The 21,031-nt window shown below is 34.0% G+C and overlaps 1 protein-coding gene across 1 annotated transcript; it reads right to left on the bottom strand.

Annotated features, from left to right (window-relative positions):
- Positions 1–1,748: 1,748 nt before the first annotated feature.
- On the bottom strand, positions 1,749–19,015 carry EloA (transcription elongation factor elongin A). The gene is made up of 10 exons (XM_088235594.1): positions 18,847–19,015; positions 13,358–13,562; positions 11,855–12,123; positions 9,676–11,131; positions 9,059–9,243; positions 7,925–8,109; positions 5,904–5,995; positions 5,173–5,372; positions 4,057–4,203; positions 1,749–2,418 (listed from the first exon to the last, which is right to left on the bottom strand). Exons 1-10 carry the CDS (start codon positions 18,916–18,918, stop codon positions 2,203–2,205), a joined length of 3,027 nt encoding a protein of 1,008 aa, XP_088091720.1. The 5' UTR covers positions 18,919–19,015; the 3' UTR covers positions 1,749–2,202.
- Between the last annotated feature and the right edge of the window lie 2,016 nt (positions 19,016–21,031).

The following is a 21,031-nucleotide window of genomic DNA, read 5'->3' as shown; positions in this document are numbered from 1 at the left end:
AGAACACTCACTACACCAAAATGCAAATACTAAAATACACCTTCACCTTTACCATCACCGTAGAATACATAGTATTTATGAAAAAATACATAAATTACTTGCAGTCCATCAAAGTATATTGAGAGAATGTCGCGTAATGTTAATATTTTCATTAAAGAACATATGAGATGTTTAAATAATATACATATTTTTTTCAATTTCAACCTACTAGCCCCTCCCCTTCCTAACCCCCCCCCCCCACTACATACTCTGCAACATGCCGCTAAAAATTATTAATCTAATTTTAGTGCATATTTGGACATGGCGGTGTTTGCATCCCATTTAACTCTGCACGCAATTTATGTATTTTTCATAAATACTTTGTACACTACGGTGATGATAAAGGCGAATTTATTAACATTAATAAAAATGTTTGACTACATAGTTAATGCTTTGAACATTTAAAACTAGAAAATTATTATTTTTGGTTTCACGTGTCAATATTTATTTGACGTTTCATCATCAGTGTTGCCATATATGAAGTAAAAAGAAGTCGCATGCAAAAAATAAAAATCTCAAAATTTCATTCTTCACCCCCGCGAGAAGCTCCAGTATAGCATCATAGGTATACAGGTGTTCTTTAAACCCTGTCACATCCGAAACCACGATGATCAGTATGAGCAAGAAGACATATTGGCACATTAAAATATTTTTTTAGAACGACTAAAATCTTAAAAAATAAAAAAAAGAAACAAAACCAATGGTTGCTTACTTCTGCGGGAGGAAACGAGAAGGGGGAGGGGGGAGTCTGAACCGCACGGCCGCGCCCCCCTCGCTTCTCCCCTGCAGAAGCAAGCAACCATTTGTTTTTTTTAAATATTTTATTTTTAAAAATTTTCTTCATTCTAAATATTTTTTTGAATATGCTAATGTCTTCTTGCCTATACTGATCATCGTGGTTTTGGATGTGACAGGGTTTAAAGAACACCCTGTATAATTAATACATTAAAAGTGTTATAATCTAATATATGAAAGCATAATAGGAAAGGCGTAATAGGAATATATACAGGTTCTGTGTGACATAATTTAAATGTATATATTTTAATGGGTGGTTGGAAATAAGATCAAAAACAAATAAATAAAAAAAAAAACCATTAGGCTCTCCTCTAGGTACAGAAATTTTAGGTTAGTTTGCAATTTCTATTTACATACATATTGAATTCGTCCTTAGAGTAATAACACATTATAAATATATAGTTGGATAATTTATATAGCGCCATTTTTGTGAAAATCACCTCAAGGGCGCTGAAAGGGCGTTACCGCTATAGAGCCGCCCATAAAGACAAAAATCAATACAGGATTATCAATCACAAAGTCAGCTATAGTTTACAGCGAAACAATGGGCCAAGGGTACTCAGGTAGGGAATCGCAAGCAAAGCGACGAAACTGTCCATTGCACGTTTGTTGTGAAACCAAAAATTTGTAGCGCGTTTAACCAATAGAGCGAAATGGCATCTTTATAGCTGTAACTCTGAGGGTTATTCGATAGATTCATAATCCTTATGACTGATTGGAGTTGGTGCATTTATAGAGCACCAGCCGAGACCATTTGAAATTAGCTATCGTTAATTAACGAACAAACAATTGTCGACACTAAATTTCGATTATTTACTGCCAAATTATATCGATACTGTGTAGATCATTCATTTAGATCACTCGCACCAAGTCAATATGCCACAGCGGGAAAAATCAAACCATACAAAAAATAATTTTTGAGATGTTTTATATAGTATTTAATTCCAGAAGAAGGTGAACATATTCATTTATAACAATTCCTGCCACCATGTAAAAATCCACAATTATAAAAACAGAACACTATTAGAATGTTTTCTAAAATGAAAACTGACACTTTTTACAAGTAAAAAAATATACACGATTCCCATAAAAGAAAAAATAAGTCATTGGCTACAAACATTCATCACCGCTTTTTACATATAAAAATATACTTATAAAAGTGATTCGATATTGAACGAATGTTGCGCAATTATTTATGATTTAAAACTGTAATTTATATTTTTGCTGTCTAAACTCACAGCAGCTGAGACATAGCTGTACAAGAACGGAACAATTTTACTTGCGAGCTAATAAATTAACTTTCATAGATCATACCCCTAGTTAATTAATTTAGATGTTTGATAAAAAAAATCATTCTCAGCGCGTCTATCACCTTTTGAATCTTCCTTTGATGAGTTGGAGGGCTTTCTGCATGAGAGGAGCTTTCTTTGGTTTGATGAATCCACCGCTAGATCGGGACGGAGCTGACGAAGAAGAGGCTCCAGCGCCCTTCACCTCGGTAGCCTTGACTACATTATTGCCGGATAAAGAAGCAACTCTGGCAGCTGGACTGGCGACTGCCTTTCTTGCGGTGCCATAAATGGCCTGCAAATAAAATAAATAGAAAAGTAGTAAAACAAATGATTAAATGAATGAAAAACACAAATTTATAATATGTTTGAGTATATTTATCAGCCTAATTATTCATTTGCCACCTTAATCTTATCATATTATTGTGGTTTGATAAAAATAATATTCAGAACTGCATGTTTATATAACATAATACAGGTCAACCCTTTCAGCCCGGACGTTCATTAATGTGAGACAGCGTGGGACGAGACAAAATACTACTTTTTCTGTTGATTTGCTAGTTCAAACTATGCCAAATACTCACCTATCCCACGGTTCCACATGTTAGTAAACAAACATGGAAACTTAGATGTATTTCATTTATCTTTATACAAATTAAAGTAATTACTTTTTAATCACTTCTTTTCTAAATTATAAAAACATACTAAGTGTTATACTTGTTTTACTGTTTAAACTATGATACATCGCCTCTGTTACTTTAATACTTTTTTATATTTAAACTCTTTATTTATTGTGAATTTGCTGCACACCCATGCAATAATTTCTTGTTTAAATTTCTTTTATTTCTGCTGATTTTATTTTATGTATCTATATTTTCTTCACTTGTGTACAGGTGTTTCGTATTTTGTTTCATTATAATTGTTTTATTAAAGTAGATATGTATAGAATTTTTTTAAAACCGTGTACCTTCTATGAAATTTATTAAAAAAAAAAAAAAACATATTATAATAAAATGTATGGGTCCAAAAAAAATAAAAAAATATGTAAGTCATTTACGGGGCTTAAAGTGACAGTGTGTAAAGTGGCCACTTAAACCAGCCAATGACAGGTCATAAGCCCTGTAAATGCGTAGACTTCTTTGTTCCCTTTTCTAAAATGTTCTCCATCTCTGTTGTAATTTGTTGAGTCCAACAGCTCTGCACAATAGTGAAATATCACATACTAAAAATACTGATAAAAATATATGAAATGGATTTACAATAATTAATTGTATTTTCAAAACCCATATGGATACTGTGGAGACATGTTTTCATACATAAATGTAAAAAAGAAATTCAATAAAAATATGTTCGTCGAAAAACGCGATGTGTTTGGCCTTGGTTGTTGTGACGTCAATATTCGTGACGTATTAGGGGCGTGGCTAATGAAACGACTGTTTTTGCGGGAATTTGAAATTCCATATTTAAAAGTATTTTTTATGCTAGTAATAATTATCAAAAAGATTTTCCCTATGATTTGCACTCCTGTGCGCGAGTCATAGAAAATGATGTTTTTTTTTACTGATAGGAAATAGATTATAATACCTCTTAAGTTTGTATATAAATACACCTATGGACAAAAAAAAGTTGGCACTTACCCCGCTATCCGTAATTCCCAGTTTACCTGACTCTATTTCTTAGAAACGATTTTATTATTTAACAATTACTTTTGTTTATTGTTAAGGAATATATTGGCTACACATTTAAAGTAATTACATTTTTAAAAGCTTCATCAGTCTTTTAAAAACTACGCCTGAAGAAACATCGTTACGAAAGTATGGAGAGTTCGGGTCAAATGTCTATCGCGGTAAAATCGAAAATTATTACTCTGTCACAGGAAAATATATTATTAATTACTATAATATAATATACGTATTTATATGTATGTATTTACCTGCTTCCTCGCCACATTCCTTGGTGGTTTGACGACGCTATCCACATAGGCCATCTTAGTTTGCCGTACTGGCAAAGACTTATCCTGGGAGAGTTTGATGTTTGCAGTTAAAGACTTAAGTTTTGCCTCTTGTTCGTCAAGACAGCGCTGAAATCGAAATGAAATATTCAGGTTACTAAAAAAAGTACAAGTTTTTACTAGTACGCTCGAAGAAATAAAATTGCTCTTTAGATTAGAAAAGCCTTATGAAAAATACAATCCAATTATTCTTAAAGAACCAGAAACGTGGATGAGCATTATCGACGCAAGGACTATTATCCAGTTAAAATTCAAAATCATGTCTGCCATTTAGGAAATGACGGCTGTAGCCAAAAGTATATGTAAATGTCCTATATGAAATATAGAAAAAAATTTATAGGCAGTACACCTGCTTAATTATACGATGTCAGTAATTATGTATGTACTCGTATGTTCGTTATTATATTTTGTACCTTTTACATTATCTTTGTATGATTTTTATTCTTTTTTTAATCTTTAAATTTATCTTGTTTCTATTTACATTATTTTTATTACTGTATATAAATATATGTATTTTTATTTTATTTTCAACTTCTGATGTATGATAAACGCTGTATGAGGAAAAACGATGTATGATAGAAGTGCCTAACATTTCTTAATTGTTAAATTGCTTTTATTTTAATACCGATAATGAACTTAATAGCTTACACCACTGTGGAAAATTTATATTGACTGTTTTCACAATTTTCGTTTATATATATTCTTATTTTCTGTATACAATATATGTAAAAACTGTTGTTTTTTTCCCAAATAAAAATAAGTAAATAAATAATTGAGACCCTGGATTGGTGCCCAAAGCGTAAGATTGATGAAAGTGAGATTCATGTATATTACAAGTGATCGCCGACGAGCTGCAATAGGAGTACCAGTACAGCACCCCTCGCATCATTGAGTGTGAATATTCACATTGTAAGGAATTTGGAAATAAGGCAACAGATCAGCTACCTATAGTGATAACTGTCACCAAGAAAAGCGCCATTCAGTTGGTTTACAAGGCATTAAAGGTTATTGAAAAATAGTCAAAATCCATGTTGTTACCATGTACATTTCCCTCCAAGTTTCCATTTCCTGCCTCTTTTTGGTGCGGAATTTCTTGTTGCAATGGAGCTCCCAGAGAGGGTCCGTATCGTCCATGAGGTAGGGGTTGAAATGTTCCAGCATGAACAGCTGATCGGGGTTGGCTTTATCCACAACTGGCTTCAGGATCTCATAAGGAACGCCTCCCGTGTACTCCAAGGCTGTAATGAATGGACTTTATTGAAATGGGTTTAAGATCACCAATAATTAATTGTCACTGATGAGTTGTGTAAAAAATCAGAATGATTTTTAGAAGTTTGTAATTTTAAAAATTCACACTAAAAGTTTGAAATTACACCGCCCGTGACGATACAAGTTTAAGTAGCTGAGTTTTTCTAACATTTAAATGTAGAACCGTGTACCCGCTAAATGTCAAAATACGTAAAACGTCAAAAAAATAAAATGGCTGAACTAGAAGCCGGAAATCTATCACAACCACATAACATTGCTATAATTGATTGGTCATTATAAACATGTTTTCACATGAACTTGTGAAATTTCAAAATAGTTCATTTTCATGAAACATTTTTAAGAATTGTTTCATACATTTTTGAGAAACTTTGCAACACAATTAAATGCTCTGATTTTCACCATCAGAAAGATAATTTTTTTTTTAAATCCAATTTCTTATAGCAAAAATATTAAATAAAGTATGATCCACATTAATAAGTATTTAATTATATGCATCTTACCATCGATATTTTCTTGAAGAACAAATACACAAAGGTCATACAAGGAAGGTATTGCTCCGTGTAAAACTTTGTTTCCGGAAAACACCTTGGTTCTGAAACACAGCAATATAATTTTTATTAAGCATACGCATATGTTTTCAAAAATTTAACCTGAGCCTGTATTACAGTGGTAAGTTAACAGAGTCATCTTTAAGTGTCGCTAAAAATCATTTATTAAAATATGTAAAATGAAATATTTAAATAATTATTTTAAAACCATGCTCAATTACAGGTTATCAATGAAGATACTCCATTTTGCACTACATTTAAATTTTTCCCGCTCAGAGAACTGGTGTAAATGTAGACTTGTCAAATATCGTTAACGGTTGTGTTGTGTGCTTTTTTAAATACATTTATTAAAAGGGGAGCTGGACTATTTATGAGTTAAAAAAATAATTAAAGAATAAAAAAGCAAAATAAGCTGGCAAGAAGGAAGCTCTAATCGAAAGGTAAGCTTAGTGATGGAACATAACCTTACTCTTATATTTCTATTTTAAAAGTAATTAATTGTGTTGTATTTGTAATAATTACAGGTACTTTAGTTGAAGTTGCTTGTTTATAATAAAGCCATTTTTTATAATTGTTATATTTCCAGATTGGCTGCCCATGACCGCAATGATAACTTTGTGGAAATTGATAATTTCATCACCGAAGATGAAAATGAAATAGCGGGTATTGCTTGGCCTCCAGATGAATCATTTCGAGGCGTACAGGAGGCGACTGTAGTGCCACAAATTGACATCGTTCATGTAAACTGATATTTTCTTAAAGTTTACAAAGAGCGGGAAGGAATGACGATGTATACGGCAGTTCACAGGAAATAATATAATATGGCGAAGGAATATTTTTTGGTTGCTTTAGACGTGTCTTATAATGAAGAATGCTGCTTAATTAATTAACAATAATAGCGAAATGACAAAGAACTTGACATATTTAGTTAAGTTGGCTATTAAACAAGAAGGCGATATTATTGAAGGAAGCTGTGAATGCATCGCTGGCGAAGGCACCAGATCGGTATGTGAACGATCTTACGGTTTTCACTAACAGAAACCAAGGGCATCACATAATCAGACTTCATGAAGTGATTTTTAAATACTCTTGAATAAGGTGTCGGTTTAAATTTAACTCGAAGTATTTTTACGAGTCATATCTGTCTTCTTTTTACATCGCTAGGAAAACAATGTCTTGTTGTTCTTGAAGAGCATCACACATAGTGAAGGCATCGTAATGAGTTAAAAAATGTAAGAAAAATACGTAAACAGAGTTTTTACAGATCTACACAAACATGCACAAAGGTCTACATTTACAGTAGCGCTAACAGATGTAGATTTTGATCCCCAATGTTAGGTTTCCCTCCTTTGCAGAGTTTTTTTGTCTTGTTTTTCTTTGAGATTGCCTGGAGATGGGCGGTATTTCATTCAAAATTTAACCGATATCAGTTGGCTGGTATTGTTTATTTGCCTCTGCACACGTCATTTAGTAGGAATATTACAAACTTAGTAAACAGACATACACAGAATTCGATTCTCTATCAAAATTCACAAAAAAATGATTTTTGGTATGTATGTAGCTCAGGCGGTATTGTTTCTTCGTCGACGAAATACCGAATAAATGGGTATCTTTTTTAGTCTATGGTGTTCATTTTCAAATCAATCCGTTTGCTGTGCTAATTTGCTTGTAAAAATGGTAATTTGTTCTATTATATCAAGTATTAACTGTTAAATACTTTTTACAAAAAACCCACTTTAAATTTATTCCGTAAACACTTAAAATCGTAACGCGCGTTGAATGCGGTTTTTGGCAGTGTTATAATGCCAACGACGTCGTTTGATGACTGATAAGGAAAATAAGGCAAATTCTGCTTGAAGATTTTGAAGCGCAGATTTCAACTCCGGCACTCAATGGAAATCGAAATTAAGAGCTAATATCTACATTCTGGCATTTGAGCGGTCAAAAATCCTCACTATGAATATTTTTTTCACCTCTGGTTCTTGGTGTTCATGACAGTGGTGAGGGCCTCCTCTTGTGACAGGTGGGGGAAAGGGGTGTCCAGCAGGCGAGGGGCGGGCCGCGGGGTGTAATGTGGAGAGATGTCCGGTAAGGCAGACACGGGCAGCGGCGCGAGGGGTTGAAGCTTGGCAGACGGGTGCAGGAGAGACGGCGTAGACTAAAAAATAAATAATTATTTTAATATTGGCAACGAATCCTTATTCACACATGATTAGGGCATTCCATTGGTCAAATAGCAGCCCAGAGTTGTAATGGCTAAGAAGCTTGACTCGCACATGGAAGGTTCCGGGTTTGATTGTGAATAAAATAAGATGTGATTTTTCTCAAGTCTGGGCGTTCTGCGCTGTAATTTACTGTTGCGATTGGGCCCCCTGGCCTGTTGTCGTGCAAAAACTTATATAAACATAGTAAAACTTGGTTATAATGACCATGGAAATAGCGAGGTCTCTGATGTAAAGAAGAAACATTTGTCGACATTGTGGTTTATGGTTTTCTCCATAAATTCATCCACTTTTATAAGCTACTTCTCGGACATACTGAAAAAAAACATTGTCAACCGTTGAGCAAAATCTCTTTAATTGTTTAAAAACATAAGTTTCTAAATAAGAACTTGAGTAATAAAATCCAAAAGGGCGGCTAACTTGCTGCTGCTGGGCATCAGATCGGATGATGTTTATGACACTATGTAATTGGTGTTTTCGGCGACAACATTGAATTTTTTTTAGGCATATGCGTTAACCATATGGTTGAAATTGTATGCAAAAAACCCAAGCTCTGTGAACTCAGTAAGTACCGGCTCAGCACCACATTACATGCAACATTTTTTTAGTTTATGAATGAAATCCTTGTTTAATTTGAAATCATGGTTTTTACAATGTTTTTTTTTTTTATGTATATGGTCAATGCATTTAATGAATAGGCTAGCCGCCCAATTGAGTGTCTGATTTAATTATTTGGCGTCGACATACATATGGCTTTGATAAAAACATTTTTTTTACTCAATTTGCTGTAACACTGAACTTCCTCATTCAGTTAAGCCCATAAATTTCGACAAATGTGTTACCGTGCTGTAAAATTTTAACTTAATCCAATTAGAAATGTCTTACATCAATAAGTGAGCTGGTGTTTGAAGGTTTTGGTAAATACGAAGTTTTCTCTGTAGACGAAGATGCTCCACGATTAATGGATTCTTTACTGGTTACTTCTTTTGCAGGAGGAGGAACTTTCTTCTTTGCTGTGAAACTCGATTTTGTGGGAGAGATCATACCAAGGGCTTCGGCAAAACTGGCGCCTACAATGAATCATCAAAACTAAAATTAACTTAAGATGGCTAGTTAATTAATTAAATACACATATTTTATTTTTTTAGTAATAACCCTCTAAGCCTCTTCTTAAGAGGCCTGTCAAGAGGGGGAAATTGGAAATGGAAGGAAGTTATGAAAAATATGCCACAACACCCAGAACAATTAAACGTAGTTATGAAAAAAGCAGCCAGTCCACAATTTTGAAGAAATGAGATTTTGATGTTATCGGGTGCAGTAAGGTTTTTTTAAAAACAAAAAAAAGAATTTAGGGATACGAGTAATTAAAAAATGAATCAGGCAGTTTTAAATTTTAGTTGCTACAGGAGCACATAAATAAATCTCTAAAATCGTATGTTTTCTAATGTATATAAAACTATAAGAAAAATAGGGTTCACATTTAAGAAATATAATTTCTTTACCTGAACCACAGTCAATGCCATCCGAATACTCTTCTTGTAATTTTTTCTTTTTTTTTTCCGAAATAAGTTCCTCAACTTCAACTCTTTTAGATTTGCTTAAACTTTCTTTGGGTTTGCCATCGTCTTTCTTTTTGGGTTCAGTCTTATGTTCCTTTTCTGTTTCACTTCGGACTTCGAGAGATTTTCCTTTGCTCTCACTCACAGCTTTCTCCTGAGAAGACTTGTGTTTATCCGAAGAGTGCCTATCCTTATCTTTAGAGTGCTTTCCTTTACTGCTATGTCTCTCTCGTTCGCTAGAAACATCCTTTTCACTAGAATGTTTTGCCTTGTCACTAGAATGTTTTCCCCTGTCACTAGAATCTTTTCCCCTGTCACTTGAGTGATTTCCCTTATCACCGGAGTGTTTCTCCTTATCACTAGAACTTTTTCCTTTATCACTAGAATGTTTTCCTTTATCACTAGAATGCTTTCCCTTATCACTAGAATGTTTTTCTTTATCACTAGAATGTTTACCTTTATCGTTAGAATGCTTCAGTTTATCACTAGAATGCTTCTCTATATCACTAGAATGGTTACTCGATTTTTTGGTTGAAACAGAATTTGATTCGTGGACCTTTTCTTTCTCGGTTGAATGTTTGACTTTATCACTAGAATGTTTACTTTTATCAGAAGATGACTTGCTTTTACTAGAAGAGTGTTCTTTGTCTTTATCCGTACGGTCTTTGCTTTCAGAGCTTCGATCTTTCTCAGAAGAGCGTTTGTCCTTACTGGTTGAATGGCGATCTTTATCACCAGAATGTTTGTGTTTGCTCGAATGTCGATCCTTACTTGACGAGTGCTTGTCCTTACTGCTTGAGGAGTTATCTTTCTCGGTAGGAACTTTATCTTTGCTACTTGAATGTCGTTCTTTCTCGCTAGAATGTGTTTCCTTGTGGCTGTGGAGTTCTTTCCTACTTTTGTGTTTGTCAGAACGAGACTTATCACTAGAATGGCCAGATCGTTCAGAGTGATCTGATTTACTGCTAGAGTGCTTTGATTTACTGTGTGATGAATTTTTTAATTTATCTTCTGATTTGTGATTATGTTCTTTCGAGGAACTTTTTCTGTGATTGTCTACACGCTCTGGAGACCTTTCATCATTCGAAGAAGCATTTTCGCTTGACGAATGCCGTTTGTGAGAAGACTTTCTGTTCTCTTTATCGTTTGATCTTTTTTGTGATGTGCCTTCTTCTGATGAACTACGGTAATTCGTGTGGGGTGGTGATGCTTTCTGTGGTGAGACACGGGAGTTGTCGGGAACGGATTCAGATTCAGACTGAGATTGGCTCTCTTCGCTACTTTCGACAACCGGAACCTCCTCCTCTTGTTCTGACTGCTCATCTGAAGAACCTTTAACGACCTGGGGTTCGTCGTCGCTTGATTCGTCTCGGCGTCTTTTGGGATTTTCAGTTTGCCGCTAAACAGAAATACAAGGGGCCTGAAGTAAAAACATGAAAACAAAATATTTACTAACTACAAAATAAACCCAAAGAACCCCAAAATACTTATATATATTTGAAATTGATTGTAATACACTTTGCATCATGATTTTAGCTAAATAAATCAATAACATTAAAATAATATTATTAATTTATTATTAAATATTATTATTAAAAAATCAAGTCGATAGGTCACTCCGTTGAGACGTGAAAGACACAAACAATCGAACTAACACACTTTTGCATTCATAATATTAGCATAGAAGTTTCATTATTTGCATTATGACTGTATATTTTCTAAATAATAGATAAACAATGCTTAAACGTAAAAAAAAAAATTTCCAAGAAAAAGTTCATACTTCCAAGAAGAGATTAATTCATCTTCATACCTGTCTGCATAGGGGACTGAATTGGTACACTAAATGCAGCGTATATCGATCATCTGTTACATGGAGGTAAGGTGATCAGGCTTACCCTTCAAGTGCCAGTCCAGGAACCTGAAATATTGCAGTGTAGAACTACCCAGGAATCGAACTAGGGACTTCAAGCAGGCGAACGCCCCAACCACTACACTATGATGCGGACTTATCTCCTCACGATTTCCTTATACAGATACAGACGGTTATTAGTCAGATAAAAATCGATGGGCATTTTGTACTCAATCAATAAAACATGCTTTGTTATATTTTAGTCCAACCAACCTCATCATGCTTTCTTTTCCTATGATTATCATCGCTCGAGCCAGACCCAGACTTGTGTCCCAGGTGGGAGTCATTTCGGGACTTGAAGTCTTTATGTCTGTCTCTGTCATCAGTCGTGCTGCGGTGATCATTTTCTTTGGGACTCTCATAGGCGGGAGAAGAAGTTATACTGTGGACATCGTTAGACATCGGTACGCTGTGAACATCATCTTCATCAATTTCTTCGTGGTGTGAATCTGGTGATGGTTCTTGTTCATATTCAACATTTCCTAGAAAAGAAATATAAATTTATTTATTTATTTTATTTATTTATTTATTATTTCACGTTTTACATAAAACTTTTTTTAAAAAATATGAATACCTCACTGGGCACAACCCGTGTGGAGGCATTCATTTACATGATTTAATATATTATACTTATAGTGTCTCAAAAATATATATAAAATACAGCTTACCCACCACACACCGCACACCGCACCTGAGGACATAAGTCTCCTTGGCGGTGCCCACATACACGGAAAATTTGCTCGTTGTCAAACGAGAAAAGCTGCCCGAAGGAGCTCTCTGAAATCTGGTAGCCTTAGCATCTTTGTGCTGAAAGAAAGTAATCCAGAAGTACATAGTATGTACTTCATTGGATTGAGAAGAGAGGGAAGTGAATTCTTCACTGACTGGGATTAAATTGATTGGACATGATCAATTCGCCAAAATGATTACAAAACTTTTTAAAAGCCTTGAAATTCTTTTTAGAAGCCACCAGATCTGTATATCTGACAGGACCTATAACAGGGCCACGGATAGTAGCGAGAAGCTCCATTCGGTAATCATAGAGAAGGGGAAAGGGAGAAGACCACAGGATATATATAAAATACATATAAAACATTACATATTCACATTTAAATCCAAAGTTAAAGCAACAAAAGTTATATATTAACAAGTTTACAGCTTTGGTGGGGTGACCATCTCAAGACATTTCTAAACCGTCCACACATCATACGGCGTATATCATTATGAATTTATAATTTTGACCTTCTAATCACACGAAAAATCTGCACAGCTAAACAAATGAGTTTGCAAATTGTAATTCTGCTATTTTTCATGTTTAATTCTTTATAACAGGTGTGCATTACGATGTCTTTCTAATGCTCGTTATGACAAAATAGTGATGCACCAGCATTTTTTACTTTAAATAGAATATTAACACAAATGTAATAATAAAATATATTTAAGTTGATGTTAAAATACAGATAAAATACAGTTACAACAAAAAAACCATCGCACTGTTTCCCGTAGAGGTAGGCAGAAAGGATAGAATGCCACCTTATTTTGTCATGCATACGAACCTGGTTCATACATCTTATGCACACACGCAAATTATTCTGACTTTTGACATCACCATCTTCAAGTATTTTTTTCATTTGGTCAACATTTGCATAATAAACCTTTTTAGCCTTTCTTTCGTCGTCCATTCGCATGGTGTATTTTTATGAATTTACAACAGACCATTCTGTGACTGACTGTCTTCGGTTTCATCTTCTCCTTCTTCTTCCGCCACCATGAGCTTCCACTTGGCCACCAGCGTCCTCGAAGCGGTGGCCACATCTCCGTCGCCCTTCCGAAGAGCATTTACCGTGCGTCCGACTCCAGTCTCTGTAAGGTGCTCAACGGTCACCGGGAGATTGGCCAGACGGTTGATGCAGTGGAGAACCTAAAGACAGGACAAAAGATAGTTAGAATTGTGCCTTTGAAGAATAAGATAAGGTACGTTAATTTATACAGACAAACTGTCACAGAATGGTTGGTGGAAGGATGGCAAAAACTTTGGTTTTCTGGATTGAACTAGTTTCTTCAGTTTACTAACAAGCTAATGAATCAATATACCCCATCGCAGTCAGAAAGAGGAAGTTCAGTGGTTTATTTTAGTTAAAAGAGAAATACTTAAGTTCTTATTATTTACTCAAATAATTACATTTTCAGACCTTTTCCTAAAAGTCGTAAATAACTTGTGCTAGAAAAATGGAAATCGAGTTGTGGTAGAGTGGGATTTGAACCTCGGACCTTTGGCCCGTGAGTCCACAATACTACCACGGGACCGCAACCCGGTTGAAAAATTAAATTAAAATATTTTTATGTATCATCTAAAATAAAAAAAATCTATTTTACTTATTATAATTGGCACGCAATTCCACCGAGGAATGTCAGTAAAGAAATTTGATCTATTACGCAAGTTATTGCATTATTTTCAAAAAGGTAGTTTTAATTTTTACTAACTTAGAAAACAAGTTTAACAAAGGGGAACATAAGAAAAGCAATCAAAGAAATCCAAAATGTTTAAAAAGAGTCTTCTTTTGAATTAAAAAGATTGCAGAAGAATCGAACAGTGGTTCAATTTTCCCATGTAATGACAAGCCACTGAAAAAGGGGCGTAGTGTGTTATTTCTTTTAAATTTATTTCAACAGAGAGGGAAAAAGTTTTCGAGAAGAAATTTGGAAGTCTAGGCATTTACAGGGCTTATGACCTGTCATTGGCTGGTTTAAGTGGCCACTTTACACACTGTGTAACATTCACCATTCTGCCCATGTTTGAACATCCACATTTCCTCAACTCTTCCATCTGTTGACTTTTGTGAAGTGAAAGAGCTGAAACCTTTATCACGTGGGTGAGATTCATCCGGCTGAACCAAATCACCTACTATTAAATTTCTTCTCGAAAACTTTTTCCCTCTCTGTTGAAATAAATTTAAATGTGAACAACTCCCTGGGGAGGAAATCCAGCCAGTCTGCAAGCATTTGGACATAATCAAACATTGTTATTTCTTTATTTAAAATTTCAAATAGAAGTGTTACGGACCGATTGCGTATATCTAATTGCAACAAAAAATGAAATAGTTGGTCAAATCTGTAGAACGCACATTTCTATCGATTAAAAAAAAAACTTTTTTAACAGTCGATTTCCAAAATGAGCGGGATAGAGCGATGATGTCTCAAACCAGACCCACGATAAACGTTGAGATATTGAAACGAAACACACTTTTGAATTCTGCAAAGTTTTTGGACTAAAATGGTTTAAATTTTTTTACTTTGTGACGCAGTCTCAGTACAAACACAATCGACATTTTGTCAATTTTATACTTGACCTGTTTTTATTTGTATATCTTGGAAGAAGCAATTCAATACTTACGTAAAACCAGATACATTCATGCATGACTAGTTGTTTAATGTAAATTTAAGTTTATACAATTATTAAGTACATAAAATAATGATCAGTAGCATAAACGTTTTACGATAATTGTTAATTAAAATAAAAAAAGTACTATACGGTTTTAACCCTTTATAGGACACCTAAAACAAAGTGGTACATACATATACCATCAGAATTGAGGTATTTATTTTTTAATATTTTGTCTTGTCTTGTCACAACAGTCTTGTAATAATGTACACCGGTAGATCAGTCTTTCATTCAGCTTTTTCAAATGCAATAGGCTTGTTATTTTATAAAAAAATAGGTTTGCAAGGTGAAAATCAACACAAAATCTGTGTCCTATAAAGCAGCGTTTTTCAACCTTTTTCATGACACGACCCCCCTAGTATCAAAAAATATTCCGCGACCCCCCAACCCTTTTTTCCATGTATGTTAAAAATATATAATACTTACAAAAATTTTAGGCGTTTGCGTTATTTGCAATCTGATATAAACATATAATTAATTATTAAGTACGTAAAACATATAATTTTAAATAGAATACGTGGCCAATTGATAACTAACAAACAAATACAAACATATTAGATGTATATAAATAAATAAAATATATCGTTAGTATATAGTTTGCAGGTTCCGGATGTTAGCAACAGATGGCGCTGGTAGTCCGAAAGATCCACAAGTTTCGAGACGTTTCTTTACGCTTTGAGATAATTCTCGCTAGAATGCGCTGGCCTATAAATACGGCGGTCGACCGCGGCCATAGCAGTTTGATGCAAGACAGCGAAGCAATCCCGATAAGTGGAAACGATTCAGAAGTGTAAATTCGGTGTTATGTGGACTGTAAGGTGCCTTGGAGTTGGAGTGATTATAGACTGATTTGTGAGCGTAAGTCACGCGTGGTAATGTCTGCTGTTTAATTGTTTGAAGAGCGCGAACCACTTGTTTTACGGTACGCATTTATTTGAGTTGTTATAATTGAAAATGGATAAATTCCTGAAAAGATCATCAGAACCATCAACGTCTAGCGGGAGTAGTGGAATAAAGAAAAAACGTCTTTATGACAACATTATTACATATTTAAAATTTGGGTTTACTGTGATTGACAGTAAACCGCAGTGCGTAATTTGCTTTGAAATTTTGTCAAGAGAAAGCATGAAGCCATCGAAGTTGGTACGCCACCTAAACACAAAACATCCTAATGAAAAAAATAAACCCGTGGAATTTTTTGAGCGAAAATTAAAAGCTCTTGAACGTCAAAAAACTGCTATAGGACAAATGTCCAACCTGAATGAGAAAGCGTTGCTCGCTAGTTATCGAGTAGCTTTTCGTGTGGCTAAAGCAGGGAAATCTCACACTATTGCCGAAAATTTGATTTTACCAGCAGAGATTATGTTTGGCAAGCAAGAGGTCGAAAAGCTCAAAAGTATACCCCTTTCTGACAATACCATTCAAAGCAGGATACGCAATATGGCGACTGATGTTCGTGATCAAGTCATAGAAAAATCATGAAAAGTTCTTTTGTATCCTTGCAATTTAATGAATCAACGGATATTGCGAGTTGTGCGCAATTTGTAGCTTTTGTGCGTTTTGAATCCAATGAAATAATAATGGAAGAAATACTATTTTGCAAGGCACTTCCCAAAAATACTACATGTCAATGCTTGCATGACATGTTCCTTGAAGCTACGCAAGATATGAATATCGATTGGGCACAAAAATGCATTGCTTTTTGTAGTGACGGAGCAAAAGCCATGACTGGTGCGAAGAGTGGATTTATTGCTAGACTGAAAGAACAGATGCCAAACGCTTGTTGGATGCATTGCTTTCTCCATCGCCAAGCTCTTGCAGCCAAATCCTTACCGAAGAATACAGTCAAGTTCTTGATATTATTATTAACATCGTAAATTCTATTAAAGGAAAAGCGTTGCAGACTCGATTGTTTCGAATCATTTGTGAAGATATGGGGACACTACACCGTAATTTGCTTTACCATACAGAAGTTAGGTGGTTATCAAAAGGCAAAGTACTGACCAGAGTTATGGAACTTCGCACTGAACTATCAGTATATTTACAGCAAGCCAAGTCACATTACTCTGAATTCATTTCTGACCCGGAATTCCTTTTAAAATTGGCTTTTCTTTCTGACTTATTTGAACATTTAAATAACTTGAATAAAAGTCTTTAAGGGCGTGATGAAAATGTCATTACAGCAAAAGACAAACTCCATGGCTTTATAAAAAAATTGAATTGTGGTCATCATCTATAAATCAAAACAACTTTGATTTATTTTCGTCCACACAGTCTTTCATTGAAGAAGTCGGAAGCGAGATCAACATCAACTCATGTATATCTGGTATGAAAATGGTGTTACATAATTTGAAGAAAGAATTGTGCCATTACTTCTCACTGCAAGAGATATCGGATAACACTGGGCAAAGATGGATCTTAAATCCGTTTTTAAATGCAGCTATAAACGAGGCAAATTTAGCAACTAAGCTCAAAGAGAATCTGCTGGAACTATCTGCCGATGGGATGTTACACTTGGAATTCAAGTCTGAAAATTTGGATACGTTTTGGTTAAAAAGAAAAACAGAATACCCGGAATTCACAACCGAGGCTTTGAAGTGTTTGATTCCATTTTCTACCTCGTACTTGTGCGAGTTAGCATTTTCATCAATGGCGCGAATAAAATGTCAACTAAGAAATCGCTTAAATTTGGAAAACGATTTAATACTTAATGTGGCAAAAACGGATCCACGATGGGAGAAATTAATTGAAGAAACTCAAGCGCAACCTTCACAATCAAATGAACGAAGATAAGCAAGCACAGATGTAATCATTTTCTATTTAAACACATTTTTAATATTTATTTTCATTGTAATAACATGTTTTGAACTAGCATTTTTCTGACTTGTATGATTGATTATAGGGAAATTATGTTAAATATAATAATTTAAACTCTTATCGACTTTTTATTTAAGTATCACAAATTATATGTTGTATAAAAAACTGAAGTTTTCTCGACCTCTCGCGACCCATAGGTTGAAAAACAATGCTATAAAGGGTTAACAGGTAAAATAAATTTTAAATGTTTTAATTTTACTTTTTTTTAAGGAATGTTGGCATATTATTATCACTTACAGTATTTGTACATTATTTTGTCTCAAAATCAATATTCTACGAACACGCGACATAATAAGTTCATAAACCTTGAATTTCACAGACGCAAAAAATAACCTCAAAATAATTGTTAAATTATCACTCTCAACAGGATGCGGGTTTGCGGCGAAAAATGAAATATAAGTTCACTTTTTTTTTACTAGGTGGGGTTTGTTGATTATTTGCATAAGCCGATTAATAAGGACTAAGGAATATTCAAAAAAATAATTTCGGTGTCGAAATAAGAATCATACCCGTCTTGAAAGGAATTTAACTGCCGTTTAAGTCTCGATTATTCGTCAATGGATCTGGTAAAATTTTCAAATGTGTGATAATTCTTAATCAAATGTACGCAAAACAATATTAGTTAAAAATTATCTTTTAAAAAATCTAAGTTCGTCGCAATACATGCTAATGTCAACTTTCACAAGAAATTCGGAGGATTTAGACACGAATGATTTTAGCAAAAATTGCTAGATGTAAGGAGAATCCTGAGAATTTTTCACGTGTGTATTATTTGAGTGATAACATAATATCTTTATTCAAGACAGAGGTCAAAATAAATAGCGAATGCCACATCAAAATGTATAAAAACGTAAAAAGCTATATTGCATTTCAAAAAACTGGTTACCCTCTTATCGTCGCCGATACATCTTTCGATGTCTTTTTGATAATGTTTTACCGCGCGAAGCACCGAAAACATGGTTGATCAATTATATTCATTTAACGCAAACATAAACTCTAAAATTAGACATATTTCCCGAGACCGAGACAGCTGGTACGATTTTTCAGGAACAATCAACACATTTTTTAGTTTATGGTAGTTAGACATTTTCTGACATTCTGTATCGGTAAGTTTTGTCAAAAAATCGGGGCAAGTAGTTTACTTATAAATTAGTGTAAGATATTTCATTTTGGGGTATAACTAAAATGATCGCAATGATTTTTAATAACAATATTTATTGTTGGATTATTTCGATACCCCCCTACAAATGACTAATATAAGGGGGAGGGGGGAGTTGGGGGTTTAAACCCTCCTCCATCGAAAAATGATTTACACTAAATACAATAAACTACACCATAGCTCCCTACTTTAATAATATAATGAAATAATGAAAAAAACAAAGCTGGGACAAAATATAAAAAAGAACATTGTGTATTTTTCTAGAACGTCTCCGTGTGGAAGTTGTAATTACGTCCGTTCCCCCTACGTGGTGTCTACTCAGATATTATTTTCTTAAATGTTAGTAAAGTATCTATAATGTGATGTAATATTTTTTAAATTATGCCAAAAAAAATTGCTATGTTTTTGTACATTTTAATATAATATATTTTGATTTTTTTTTGATTTTAATAAAATGTGTAATAAAAAAAAACCTATTTTAGTATCATATAAGTACAAAGTTGAGTTCTGGTTTATCATTTTTGACTGACCATATAATATTTGTATATAAATATTTAAAACGCATTTTATGCATTACAAATAAAGCATTGTTTCAATTTAAAGTGTCCATTACGTTTTAAAGGGTTGACGCGCGTTGTCGTGTGACATTTCGGCCGGGCCATCTTTTTATAATCCAGCGTTTTTTGATGGAAATTGTAAAAATTTAGGTAATATTGGCTAAAAGAATAAACTTATGTCGGAGGATAAGAATTTGTTTTTAAAAAATACCAATCAAATGTACATTTTTTTTTCAATTTCTATTTATTTATTTAATAAGCTTACATACATTATAAAAATAATAGATTTTAAGCATAGAATCAAGAAGAGTCCAGAAACCACATACGCGCATCAAACAGGAGGAGACTAAACTACTCTTAAACGAGTAGTTTTACGTCTTGACCAATTAGTTTCTTTGTAGACGTCGCTCAGTACGCAACTCCCGATTTGAATTTACCTGTGCCGTGTTGTGTCATTTTAAAGTGTAGAAATGCTGCTGGGATCAACAAGAAACAGGATGGGATCACATTTCATGGGTAAGTAGCAAATGCATGTGTAAGTACCAAATGCATTACTCAAAATTGTTATTATTTTTCCACCTGTCAGATTGTCAAAAAAACAAAATGGATATTTTGTTAGTGCTGCCAAGGTAGTATATTTTTTTACTCTCCTTTTTATTAATAAGAACATTGATTTCAATTGATTTAGTGAAATTCTAGCTTGCTTGCTGATAAAAGAAGGAAAACGGAGTGCAAAAAATAATAGAAAAAGTACGGTGAGATGAGTTTTGGAAACCAACAAAGCGAAGAATAATTTGATCAGTGCATTTTGAGGAGAAATGTTTTTATGACACAAAAATCATTTATCTAAATGTAAAACTCTAATGATTAGTTTTGTTTCTAAACAGCAATATTGTATGATGATAGTAATTAATGTTGTAAAATTAAATCTTTTGATTGGTTGGGAGAAGGTCTTATAATTATTTTTTGGCTTCATTTCTTCATTTCATCTATCTATAGATTCCTACTGGAAACTGGAAGCAACAAAAAATTCTAAAGAGGAGTAGAAGAAATTAAAAGCGCCACATGGTCAAAATCATTGGTCATAATGAAAATGAGAACTAACACATTAAAAACACTTGAAATATTATGGTAAAATATTTTTAATTTCGAAATATCTTCTCACTGTGAAAACGAACATCAAATTATAGAGTATTGATAATATTGACATACTACAACAAAGGCAGATGCCCCTGATATCCTTGCTCAGATAAACCTTAACGTATCTCGCCGAAACTCGCGTACCAATCCTGTCTTTGCTGTGGGAAATTATAAAACTATCATCGGATTATTCTCCCCTCTGCCAAGGATCCACA

The sequence above is a fragment of the Micrasema longulum genome, unplaced genomic scaffold (assembly GCF_059751315.1).
Source record: "Micrasema longulum isolate JH-2025_06_02 unplaced genomic scaffold, ASM5975131v1 h1tg001408l, whole genome shotgun sequence".
NCBI classification, from domain to species: domain Eukaryota; kingdom Metazoa; phylum Arthropoda; class Insecta; order Trichoptera; family Brachycentridae; genus Micrasema; species Micrasema longulum.
The sequence above is the reverse complement of the archived record's forward strand: the minus strand, read 5'-3'. Positions and strand labels throughout refer to the sequence as shown.

Excerpts from the sequence above, each read along its gene's own strand:
- EloA (XM_088235594.1), bottom strand. The coding sequence starts at position 18,918 with ATGTTTTCGGTGCTTCGCGCGGTAAAACATTATCAAAAAGACATCGAA. Across the intron at positions 12,124-13,357 it reads AGACAGTCAGTCACAGAATG|GAAATGTTGAATATGAACAA; the intron begins GTCTGTTGTAAA and ends TTTCTTTTCTAG. Across the intron at positions 5,996-7,924 it reads ATGAACACCAAGAACCAGAG|AACCAAGGTGTTTTCCGGAA; the intron begins GTGAAAAAAATA and ends GCTGTGTTTCAG.